The sequence below is a fragment of the Megascapheus bottae genome, chromosome 9 (assembly GCF_031878675.1).
Source record: "Megascapheus bottae isolate mThoBot1 chromosome 9, mThoBot2.hap1, whole genome shotgun sequence".
Classification (NCBI taxonomy): Eukaryota; Metazoa; Chordata; class Mammalia; order Rodentia; family Geomyidae; genus Megascapheus; species Megascapheus bottae.
Window position 1 is genome coordinate 52,869,852 of NC_143517.1, and position 13,596 is coordinate 52,883,447.

Here is a 13,596-nt window from a genome sequence, read left to right on the forward strand (position 1 = left end):
TGGGCTCTGTTGAATGGGATAGCATCATCTTAGGAAAACCAGTCACCATTCAATAAAGCAGGTTCAATACGTTGATAATATCAAGGTGGTTTTTTTTTTAATTAGGAGACTTCTATTGCTTCTAGATTTCAAGAGCTTCTCAATTCTGAGGATTTTAATTTGATGCTTCCTCAGAAACAATGTATGTGCAAAACATGGTAATACTGAGTGTAGGCAAAACTACCTTCAATATTGCTCTTGTTACCTGGCTTGAGAAGAAGCAATAACTCAAGAAAGAATTCCATTCTGCTCCAAAAGCTGCAACAAAATCTTAGCAGTATGTAATCTTTCATCAGGCTGTATATGCTGTGGGACCCAATGACAGGACAACCAAAAAGAGGGGACCCCATATGTGCAATGGGAAATTAGGGATTGGAGTAACACTCTAGTGACACAAGCCAGACCAAATGCTTAAGTCCCCACAGAAATGGAGGGTGGGGAAGAACTTTCATACACTAGAAAAAGTTCCCAGAACTATGGTCAGTGTCATCCTAGCTCTACACTTTTCCCTTGATCCAACCTGAACAGCCCACAAGGATTGTGGGTAAAAGATAAACACAGTCATTAGAGCTTATCTCACAGGATGTGCAAACACAAGAGAATTGGGCCTACTTCCTATGTTGAAGTGCACCTGGACTTTTGCTTTTCAAATTAAAGTAAGCTTAGGGCTAGAGGTGACAAAGCATTTCCTTCGCATGTGCAAGGTATTAAGTTTGATCCCAAGCACTGCATGTATGCGTGCATGAATACATACATGCACGCATACATGTACACACATATAGTATGCTCAATATTTTATGAATCAGTATAAAGAATGTTTTGCTTATCTCCCAATAATCACAAGGCGTAATATCATGTTGCATTGTTTCAGTTGAATTAATAACAAGGCTAAGATGTTTTCTGCTGCTTCCTGTTCCCAATTATCTATCTATTCTTTTCTCTCTCCTTTCTTCTTTTCTATGTGTGTGTGCAATTGGGATTTGAACTCAAGGCCTCATGCTTCAAAGGCTGGCACTCTACCATGTGTTCATGTCTCCAGGCCTAATTTTTCTTGGAGGCTATTTTTAGAATGAGCTATAGTGAACTTTTTGGTGCAGGCTGACTTCAAAGCATGATCTAGCAGATCTCAGCCTCCTAAATAGGTAGGATTACAGGCCTGAGCCACTAACACCCAGCCTGATTCTCTAATATTTAAATTCTGAACAGATTATTGTACACAAAACTTAAATGTCTTACATTCACTGCTGCCCAACATTTGTAGCTCTTCACAAATGGGCACTGAGTGTCTCAAAATACTTCCTACCACTGCTTCTCCTATAACCTTTGTGTTATTCTTAGGAATATGGGTTATGAGTTAGGAGTAAGGAGTTATCTTTAGAGGAATGGAAAATATAGATTAGTATAAGCCATGTCTTGTGACTTCTTTTTGCCATTGACTTTTCCAAAGACTTACTTTGTAATAGACCAACGAAGTTCCACTGTGGTTTTCCTTTTGTAACTTACACACCTCTAGAACATTTTTCTGTGTCCTTTCCCCCACTAAAGTGTAAGGCATTGATTATGTCTTATTGAAGATGTGGCTGAATCTCTAGGCCCGTAGAAATGCAATACATTTTCCCAGTGAGTAAGTGAATAAGTGAATCAATTGTGAAGCTTTGAACAATGCTGCATAGAAAAGTGGGCTATTCTTACCATCCAAAAAATGCACACTCTAATTAAGTAGTTGACAATGATATGAAAGTTAAATAAGACTGTATTATTTAAATAATATTTCACGGGAGAAATTAGGAAGTACTAACAAGGAACCAGATGGTGAGTTACAAGGAAATAATTCTATCAATAAATTTAGAGAAATAAGACATTAACTTGCTACAAGATCATGAGTAGGACTTAGGAAAGGAAAGAAGAGCTATAGTGATTTTAACATTGTTTACTGTATGTATTTCAAATTGAAGAAGTATGCTTTGGTAGCATGTAAAATGTAAAAATGTACAAAATAAAGGTGTGTTAAAGAAAGCTAGTGGTCTCCTTTTCACTGTCATGCTTCCATTTCTGCCATAGAATCCTCACTGATATCTTGTATTAATACTTTTATCCGTATCGAATTTTCCTTCATTTTAAATAGCATCTTACGGCACCTATTACTCCCTGAGAGATCTTCTACACATAACATGATATGGAGAACCCTCCATATGAAAAGCCTATGCCAGCCCCTTATTTTTTGCCTTCCCTTTTATGGGGGTAAGGGGTGGGGGTGGGGTGTGCACAAGTCCTAGGGCTTGAGCTCAGGACATGAGCACTGTTCCTGAGCTTTTATGCTCATGGCTGTCCCTCTGTCACTCGAGCCACAACTACATTTCTGTTTTTTGATGGTCAAGTGAAGGTAAGAGCCTCATGGACTTTCCTGCCCAGGATGGCTTTGAACCACAGTCCTCAGCTCAGCCTTCTGAATAGATAGAATGATTGGTATGAACCACTGGAGTCTAGTGAGCCCCTTATTTTAACTGGGAGAATAAAATTGTGCTATCTTTTTTTGTTTTTTTTTGTTTTAATATTTTTATTGTGATTAATAGAGGGTTACATTATATTCACCAGATAGAAGGTGCATAACTTCACAAACATTGATACCCTTTCTCATGACATGATCCCCATTTCCCTCCCCTTCATCCCCCCCGCTCATCTTGATTTCCCCCCTTCCCTATCCAATTTCTAATAACCAATTAAGCACATATAAAATATATCAGATAACAAGGTGAAATATTGTAACAACATGAGATAACCAAGGGATAGCAAAAGAGATGAGAGATAACATAGTACATTAAGTACAACAGTCATTATATGGCTTTTGTTTCTTCCTCCTGGAGGTCCTTACATTTGGTGTCTCTAGATTTTGTTCTATTATAAATCTCTGCTAGGAGAGCCCAAGGTTTCTACTGATTATGACAAATGAGGGAGACTCTTGGGCCTATGTTACTTTGAATCTGGCTTAATTCAAAATTGTGCTATCTTTTAATACAACTCATCATTACAATGTTATATTAATCATTGTTTTAGTTTTCAATGATTAATTTTTAGACTGCTTACATTTTTTCTACTATATAATTGTATATGCCACTTATGGCTGTTTCAAGAAAATAACTTTACTGTGGTAAATTAAGGTATGTGTGTTATTTTAATCATTTCCAACAGATTATTATCCAGAAATGTAGTAATTTACATAGTCAAGAACAATGAATGACAGCATGTAGACTGTCTTTAGATCTGGTGGTAAAACATATAAACCTTATAAACACACGAACACACACATACACACGTATACATACACCACATTTCTTTGACTGGAATTGAGAAATTGGGCATTTTTTGATCTTTTATTGATCATTTAAATATTTGGACAGGTATTTTGGGGCTTTTTTGCAAAGCAGTTTATTCAAACTATTTTTTAAATTTCATTGTCAGGGTGATGAACAGAGGGGTTACAGTTACATTGATCAGGTAGTAAGTACATTACTTCTTGAACATTTTTACCCCTTCCTATGTTTTGGTCCCACTTTCCCTTCCCCACCCTCTCGCACTCATCTTGTTTTTCTCTCACCTTCCCTTTTTCAAATAAATATACAATATGTCAGGTACCACATTCAGATATAATAACAACATGAGATAAACCATAAAGGGAAAAGAAGGAAAAGGAAATAGCTTCACAGAGCACATTAAGAACAACAGTCATAAAGATAAACCTCATGTTTCCATATCCTGGATCAAATTAACTTTAAATTTCTCATTTGATCATTCATATCTGTTTTATGACTCTGGTTCTCTGAATGGAAAAAAATTCCAATAGATAGGTAGATCATGTGTGATCACATGGCAGCAGAAACTGGAGGACCCTTTGGTGAGCCATGAGCAGACAGGAAGCAATGATAGGAAGAGAAAGTTATGCAAGTCGACACCAGAAAGTAACATCGGGAAGTCTCTGTGAGGCTAACTGAAAGTCTCATGCTACATTAATGAGTGAGGATTTGACCTAAATAGTACACCAAAGAACTCTTGAAATATTTTAATGGGACAGTTGCATATGAAAACATGCTTTTATGTTTTTATGCAACATGGTTTAGAAAACTGAATTTCAGATCCAAGGAAACCAATATCCTGGTAGCTATCTAGTGATCAGCCAACAATATTGATTGAATATTGATGACACTATCAATGGAATTACCATGAGATTACCCCAGGAAATCAGCCATATGGGACACAGATAGGAAGAGGTAAAATAATGATAAGAATAGAAAGGTAAGGAAAGGATGGACTTCAGACAAATTTAACTATAGGATGTGAGGAAAAATGAATGATTACAGTTGACTTTGAACTCAAAGGTGGTAGTGTACACCTTTAACTTCAGTCCTCAGAAAGTACAGAGAAGTTGATATGAAATTAGGACAGCCAGAGCTATCTTGTGAGACCCTGACTCAAAAGTCCCAGGACTGGGGTATCAATGTCCAAAGAGTAACGTACCCACTACCTGATGAATGTAACTATAATCCCTCTATACATCACCCTGATAATAAAATAAAATTTAAAAAACAAATCCAAGGACCAAAGACAAAGCTTAGTGGTAGAGCATTAGTTTAGCATTCAGAAGGCCCTGTGTTCCATTCACTCTATGTTCCATTCACTTCAAATTAACTACAGAAGTAGCTGAATTGGATATGGAGCCTAGAAATTAAAGTGGGGAAAGTACTGGGAGACAAAAATATAGAAGGAACAAAAAATATGGGGGTACAGATAATCAGTAGAGATTTATTTGTGTGTATGTTTTTCCTGGGCTGCCTCACTAGATGGTAGACTGTCTCTACAGATGTCCCAGGAGATGGAAATCAATTCATTAATCCACCTCTACTGAAAATGACATTTCAATCAATTATGGATTCATTTGACTGAATTGTCATTAAGTTCACATTTATCTATCTTGTCATTAAAGATGCCACTCCTTTTACTTTTAGAACATTTATTGAGCGAGAACCTACTGTATCCCAAACTCTGTGCCAAGTGCTAGAAATACAGATACAATATTTGATCCCAAACCCATCTCAGCCTCAATGATCCCATGTGGTAGCATGCTTTGAAGAATGAGAGAAGTGCACTTTGGGGACTGAGATTAATAATTGTCTTTGAAGAGGAAGACTGAGGCAGAAATGTGTCCCCAGCACATAGAATTAGTTTGCAAAAGATAAAATATACAGGAGCATTTATTGAGAGTGCTTTGGTAACAGCTTTGCCCTAATACAGCATCAAATTTTTGAGTGAGCCTCTTTCTATCTCTTATCTTGAGATACGAGTGTATTCTGGTGGACCGCAGTCTAAAAGATCCCATTGACTCTTCTCTGACAAAGACAAGGTGAGAGTCTAGGATCTGGGAGGAAGAAAGTAGTCAATTTTCGAAACTTCTTCAGCATATATCAACAAAGCGTCCCCTTGGCTTTCATCATAGGAGTCTTCTGAGGATTTCCTCAGCTCATGGAACGGGACATTATTGTCCAAAGCAGGATCTATTTTTTATATCAAACAGGAATCTTAGGTTCACATGTCAAAAAATCCAACACAAACTACAATTGTACTGGTTTGTCAAACAAACCATCAAAAGTGAGAATGTCAAGTTCATAGACTCAGGAAAAAAGGGAAGGCTTTTGAGCTCTGCCAGAGATAGGTGCTTGGGTGATGGGTTGTAGATTCAGCCTTCTGGACTTGGCTCTATTCACCTCTGTCAGGATTTAATTATAAACCAGATGCTTTATTGATAAACTCTTCTATGAGCCTCACAGATTGACTCCCTAGTTTCTAAAAATTCTAGCCAGGCACTGGTGGCGTATGCCTATAATCCTAGTTACTCAGGAGGCTGAGATCTGAGGATTACCATTCAAAGCCACCCCAGGCAGGAAAGTCCATGAGACTCTTAGCTGCAATTAACCACAATGGATGGATGGAAGGAAGGAAGGAAGGAAGGAAGGAAGGAAGGAAGGAAGGAAGGAAGGAAGGGGAGGGAAGGGAAGGAAGGGAAGGAAGGAAGGGAAGGAAGGGAAGGAAGGAAGGAGGGAGGGAAGGAAGGAAGGAAGGAAGGAAGGAAGGAAGGAAGGAAGGAAGGAAGGAAGGAAGGAAGGAGAACAAGAGAGAAAGAAGTGAGAGAGCATGCTGGAAGTGAAGAGAGAGAGAGAGACAGCGAGAGACAAAGACAGAGAGAGAGACAGAGACAGAGAGACAGAGAGAGAAACAGAGACAGAGACAGAGACAGACAGAGAGAGAGACAGAGAGAGGGAGGGAGAGGGAGGGAGGGAGGGAGGGAGGGAGGGAGGGAGGGTGAGCACTGGAAGTGAAGCTGTGGCTCAAGTGATAGAGCATTAACTTTAAGCACAAAAGTGCCCCAGGACTGACACTCACATGTGCACCTGAATACACACACACACACACACACACACACACAAAGGTGTAACCGAAATTTTCAAGTTGAGATTTATAAGTTCTTATTGGGTCTCATTTCAATCTGCTGAAGCCATTACTGGGGATAATTTCCAAACTATGTCAGAATAAGTGTAGTTTTTCTAGAAAGGTGTGGCATTCTCATCAGAATCTCAGGGAGTGGATACCAGAAAAGGGAAGGCAGTAGATGCCAACTATACATATAATGTTTGTGAAGAGCCAGACATTCAGGACTAGACCTCTGTCAGGACTTTTACTATCCATAATCTAACTTGATCTTCAAGTAACTCCATGAGCAAGGGGTCATTATCCCCATTTTCCAGGATAGAAAACTGAAGCAAGTAGGTTAATTGTTTCATTTAAGATTTTATTAAGCTTTAAATAATGTATTAAATAGCTTGATAAGATGTTTATTAAAATTATTAATATTTAATTATTTATTAGATTCAATTATTTATTGAACTAGAAGTATAAATTATTTAGCATATGATTAAAGAACTGTTATTTGGAAAATTCTGAATTTTAACCTAAGTTTGCATATATATATATATTTATGTGTTTACATGTATGTGTGTGTGCATGTATGCATGTGTGTGTATGTGTATGTGTAGAGATACTTACAGAAAGTAAGAGTATATTCCTATAACCTCTATTACACAAAGATTCCAGAGGGAATCTGAATGAGTGCCCTGTGAGCTAGGTTACATACAGTTCCTAAAGGTGGAATCCCTCGGCAAATTTTACCTTTTTAAAGAGTTGCTCTCTCTTCCAAGATCCTCCTTCGAGCATGTTTCCTACCTAAAGGCATAGTTTCCTGTTCATTTGAACAGAACAGACAATGTTAAATATGTTAGGGAAGATGTTCATTGATCTATGTGAATGATCTTGTCCACTGCACATTTAGGATAACTGGGTGATAACCCGGGGAGGAGAATCTCCAAAGTCTTGGAAGTATATTTTGTTTCTTTTTCTTGCTGTTTTGAAGTGCAGTTGGACAAAGCTGGGGATCTTCCTCCACACAGCAATAAAGGTGGCAAATGTAGAATGTCTTCAAGCCACTCTTCACTTACAAATCATGCTGTGTTTCTGCTTTTATTAAATATGCAGAACTCACTTTTTGTGTCAAATGAAGAAAGAGCAAGTATAGCCTTTGTTACCTCTGAAGACCAGAAAGCTGTGTATCCAGAGGCCTGGTTTGAAGTTACACACCACTGTGTGCTGGTTTCCACTAACCAAGCTACCATTGCCACTTTATTTAGCCTGCTGAAGAATTCCATCTTCATTGCAATCATACCTTCAGAGAGGCAGAGATACAGAGAATCAAGGTTAGAGGCCAATGGTGCCCCTATTACCCCAGCTACACCGAAAACTGACTTTGTGGAGATTGCAGATCCAAGCCAATCAAGGGAAAGCCCATGAAGACCCACTCATCCCATGACAAAAAGCTGAGTGTGGTGGTACATTCCTGCCATCTCAGCCACAGAAGAAAGCATACATAGTAGATCACAGTCCAGGCAAAAATGTAAGATTCTTTCTTTAAAATAGCCAAAGCAAAAAGAAGACTCAAGCAGCAGAGTCAACAGGAAGCCCTAAATAAAAACCCTCAAATCCCCCTAAGACAAATCGTACCCTTAGACAGCAAGCATCAGCCACACAGGCAATACAGGACCTTCCTTGTCACCTCAGTGAACAGGAAATTTGGAAGGCATTGGATGTGTTTCCTCCTCTGTTGGCAATGCACGTCACAGAGCTATTGAAGCTAATCAAAGAAACAAATGTCTGAGACTGAACAAACTACCTTTGGCAGGGGTCATTCTAGCAGAAGAAGGTACTTGAGCCATTTCCAATTACAGATATGAAAAAAGAGATTGTGGAAAGTTAACTAGGACACCTCAGCCCAGCGTATTAGCCAGCTCTCTGTTACTGTGACAAAATACCTGGCATCATTAATATGTAAAGAGGAAGGGATTATTTGAACTTTTCTTTTCAAGGTTAGATGTAGTAGCTGTGGATATGTGATGGAGGCATAGGTGAACTGGCTACAAGTGTGTACCTGAGAAACTGTCTATCTCATAGCCATCATGCAAAAGAAGAGGAAGGTGCAAGGATTCCACAATCCCCTTTAAGGTCATTCTCTCAGTGACACAAGGGCCTCTTAAAGGTCCACCACCTCCTAATAATGCCATGTGTGGAACCAAGCCAGGCTGTTAAGAAGCATTGAACATCTAGTCTACTGCGGTTGGTAAGCAATATAGTGAGAACATGGAGACAGGACAAATAATCAATATATCATTCCACCTTCCAGTTTTCAGTTAATGGCCAGTGGAAATTTGTCTTCCTCCATTCACTCTGTTTTAGAGTTGTTTGTCTCTGAAGAACATAGTCTACCCCTATGGATTTCTGCTTCTCTAAGAATTCAATTCAAGATAAATGAGATCACAGAACTCTATGAAAGCAATTTTAGAAAATCTCTGCAGCCTATTAAAAAGTAAAATAATTATAATGATAATATGTTTGAAGAAGAGATGGCTCTGTCTTTTAGAGGCATTTACTGAAGTATTTCAGGAAGATATGTCATGTCTATAATTTGACTTGCTTTTCTAAATCAGCAAAATAAGCACATGAAAGTAATGATACCATGTGAATTGTTCAGTCTCAGCAATGAGTGTCTGGTTTTCATAGTGCAGAGTAAAACACAGTCAAGTACAAAAGTAAATAATGGAGCTAGCCACAAAAGGAAGGGGTAAGCTGAGGTTTCAGTGGTAGAACAGTAGCCTTGAGCACGAAAGATCAGGGATAGCACCCGGGCTCTGATTTCAAGCCCCAATACCAGCAGCATAATAAGAAATAAAGGGACCAGGAGTTCAGCCTAGCATGCATGAAGACAGGAGTTCGATCCCTCAGTGCCACATATATAGAAAAAGCCAGAAGTGATGCTGTGTCTCAAGTGATAGAGCTCTAGCCTTGAGAAGGCTCAAGGACAGTATTCAGGCGCTGAATTCAAGCCCCAGACAGACTGGCAAAAAATAAATGATATAGATTAAGTTGGATACAAAAGAAGAATCACTATTATACTTCTCTTCTAATTGGAGCAAAAACCATAGAGATTTATCAAATGAGCTGTGTTATATACATTTCATCCATGAGAGGAGATACTTTTAATTGACAAGAGTCCTGTGAGTCGTGGGCCATGTTCTCTAGTCTATGGATAAGGAGAACGAGACTCAAAGAAGGGAAAGACATTGTTCCAGAGAGCTTGATACAATGCTGCTCAGGCTGTTCGGAGAGCCATGGGGAGAAGAACTAAGGTGAGAGAACCCCAAGGAAGATAAGGCAACAGCGGGTGGTAAACTGAGTAAGCAGGGAAAAGACAAACATTGGGTCACGATTTCCTCAGCATGAATGGAATGAGAAGTGTCTAGTACATGCCTCTTTCATGTACCTAGTTCTACCTGAAAACCCTGTACAGCAATGGATATGACTATTGAAAGTATATTTAGAAAGATGATGCAAGTAAGGCTGGGGAGAGTATCTTGTAGACACAGTAATAAAGGATACCATGCCACCTCTAGTGTTCTGTGCTAAGGCTAATCAGGAGAAGTTTGCTAACTCTCAGTCATTTTCCAGTGAGTTTTCTTTATATTTCTAAAAGGAATGCACTAATTTTTCATAATTACTTCCTTTGAGTACAGGGCACTGACCTGGGTTTTCAAAGGAATTTTTGGTTTTAGAAGTGTGTGTGTGTGTGTGTGTGTGTGTGTGTGTGTGTGTGTGTAGAACAAAAAGAAAAAAAGACCCACCTAAGAGAATTTTGTCAATCGGGTGCTCTGCAGGAATTCTGGACAGATTATCACAGTTGGTAAGCTAGTGGCTTGGAGGGTCCAAACAAATCATTTGTATGAAATTGAAGTCAGTTTATTTCAGTTTATAGCTTTTCATCTACTTTTCAAATATAAGTGGCTATTTTTAAATGAAGGGAAGGAAGTCTAAATAGCCCCCTAATCCAATGAAATATTGGCAAAAGGATAAAGACAGACAACTGTGGGACACATAGAGGATATTTCCCAAAGCTCGCTTTCATGTCTCCCTTCTGATCTCATTAAAGCAAGTCCCAGGGATCAAATGAACCAGGACCTGAGCTGAAGGCAAGACACAAGTTGCTTGCTTTACTGCTGCCAGCCTTCTGCTTGCCACTGGGCTGCATCTCATCACGTGGTTGATGGTCACAAGAACAATCATGTTGTGTTCCCTTGCCCACATTTCTATCTGGAGCCTATGTCACTCACCAGACCATCTCCAGTTAGACACTTGTTTGAAAATCTCCCGGGGAGAAGGAGAAGGAGGGGAAGGAATAATGATACCAATATCCATATCCATGTGGCATTAAGATCCTGCTCTTTGTAAGTAGGGACATGTGTCTTTAGGTCCAGCATACCGCTACCAAACCATCACACAGAAATAGTGAGCTAGGAATTTGTTCTAAATTGTATAACCTGTTCAGAACATTGAATTTTTAGCCAGATGCTTTGATTTGAATCCTGCCTTTATCATTTATAATCCATGTGATCCTACATAAATTGTCACTCAACTTTAACCCAATTTCCTCCTTCAAAAAAATGGAACAACATCCAACTCAAAGGTTATAGAAGGGAATGAAATGATAGAGGACAGGTCAAATCCTAAGCACACATTGACCACATCATCCTCCATCACACCGTTATTATGTTTGTAAAATGCTTTATGGTTCACACAGAATATATCCAACTATACTACATTTGTCAAAGATCAGACTCCATGACTGTGCCTAAACACTGGTTGTGCTGGGAGAAATTGATAATGTCCTAGCCATCATTGAGTCATACGTGATTGTGAAGGATAAACTGATCCAGCGAGTTGGAAATGGGATCTGTTTTCTTTGAATATATTTTATTGTTATTGTAGAGGTGGTGTACAGAGGGGTTACAGTTACATAAGTCAGGTTGAAGTGATATTTTAACCAACTAAGGTAATGAGAATTTAGCTCAGATTATCATTTGATAGGAAAGGCTTCCTAAAGGAAGACAAAAATTACTTCTGGGGGAAAAAAGCACTTTTGTTCATTATACAAATGAGTGAAACAAGGTTTTTGGCATGCCAAAATCTCTCAATTTGACATCAGCAGAGCCAGGTCTCAAGACTCATCTCCATATTTCCTCTGAATTAAATCACTGAGACAATGAACTAAGCTTTATTTTCCTTTTTTTCCCCTACTACAAAACAGTGCTATTATTTTCTGTATCTCCCCTTTTCTCCCTGAAAACTTGACCAAGTGCCAAATTCTCTAAAAGCTACGATCTGCTTAATATCATGAGGCCTGGCTATCAGAGCCAAGCATCTACTGTTAGGCAAGGCAGAAACATAAGTGGCATTGAATCCTCACTCAACCACTAATAAGCTCTAGGATAACAAGCAGGCAGCATAAGACTTTAAGGTTTTCTTTCTGTTTATAAAATTAAACAATGATAGTGTCCATCTTCTAGGAGGTGGATGATGATGATTTCATACCAAGTCTTTAGCTCAGTGCCTAGCACACGTTGTAATTGCTCAATACACATTCATTGGTAACTTTGACTAGAAAAGTATCCTGTGGTTCAACCCTTCAACCCTTCAAGGCTGGCAACAGAAGTCATCTGTACATCTTTTGTGAAAGCCTTTCCAGGAAGGAGCTCCTGAAACACTCTCTGCTTGACCAATCTTATAACCTGCAAATCCAATGCATCATTCACTTAAAAAGTTCACATTGTTGGGGCTGGGAGTTTGGCCTAGTAGTAAGAGTGCTTGCCTAGCATGCACGAAGACCCAGGTTCAATTCCTCCTTATCACATATATAGGAAAAAGCTGGAAGTGGTGCTGTGGCTCAAATGGTAGAGCTCTAGCCTTGAGAAAAAGTCCAAGGACAGTGCTTAGGCCCTGAGTTCAAGCCCCATGACTGGCAAAAAAATGTTCACATTGTGCTCTCAGAAAATACAGTTATTATTTATGTTTTTCCTTTTCTGGAGAAGTCAGTGAACACTTTATCTTTTTTTTCCCTCTGTTCTGAACTGTCTAGCCCCAGGAATTTTATTTCCTTTTGGTCTTTAGAAATTGTTCCATTTCTTTCCTCCTGTGATGAACAGAAACATTTCATGTCATGGTGATAATGTCAGTGTACTATTATGAATGTTGCACTCTGTATTTTCAAAGCACGTTCACATGCTTATCTTGTTGATCCTAAAACAATCAAGTGGGCTAAACAGGGAGGTCAGGTAATATTCCACATAAAGAATGTGGAAACTGCAGAATACGGAACACAATAACACTGCAAAGCCCTGATCAGGTCCCGGGGGTATGCTATGTGTATTATTGGACTTCAACTTCTAAACTGTAACCTACGCTAGCAGCTATTATTAATTCAATTTACAGGGAAGGAAAGTGAGGCACTGAGAAGAGTAGCATATGTTCAAGTTCTTCCAGAAAGCCTGGAATAAATAAATAATAAACAAACAAAGCCAACCATCAGTTTACCAAAGAGTTTGCTCCATATCTTAATGACTAATGTGACATTACAATCTGAAAATTCGGACTCATAATCTAGCATAGCTTTTCTTGAGCAATTTACTCAGTTTGTTTTGATTGTCCAGGCGTTGAAGCTATGCTAATTATGACTAAGACAGTCACAATTCTCATACAACTACTTTGTACCTGTTCCCTAGTCACAATCGCGGGTGGTTTTGCTACCTGGTCTAGGGCTTTAAATGCACGGTGAATGTGGAGGGTTGGAGACACAGTATGAAGTATCCAGTTCATGTGAGCTAGGTTTGTTGTCGTCTCTGAGTTTCTAGGTGGATTCTAATGATGTTCACCTCCGCTCAGGGAGATTACATATGAGATGTTGAATTCTCTTTCATTTTCTATCTATTTTTAAAGGAGATGATGGGGAGAAAGGAGATCCAGGTGAAGAGGGAAAAGATGGTAAAGTCGGACGCAAAGGGCCAAAAGGTAGGTAAACCCATGTAAAATGGAAACTATAATATGGAAATGCTCTCTTTGTGGGAAATCAGCAGTCTG

At 39.0% G+C, this 13,596-nt stretch overlaps 1 protein-coding gene across 1 annotated transcript in view; it reads left to right on the forward strand.

Moving 5' to 3' along the window:
• Positions 1–13,596, forward strand: part of Colec10 (collectin subfamily member 10) — a 40,432-nt gene that overhangs the window by 6,374 nt on the left and 20,462 nt on the right. Inside the window, exon 2 of the mRNA XM_090339308.1 lies at positions 13,456–13,527. Within this exon, the coding sequence (XP_090195434.1) occupies positions 13,456–13,527 (72 nt within the window). The remainder of the gene's footprint in view (positions 1–13,455; positions 13,528–13,596) is intronic.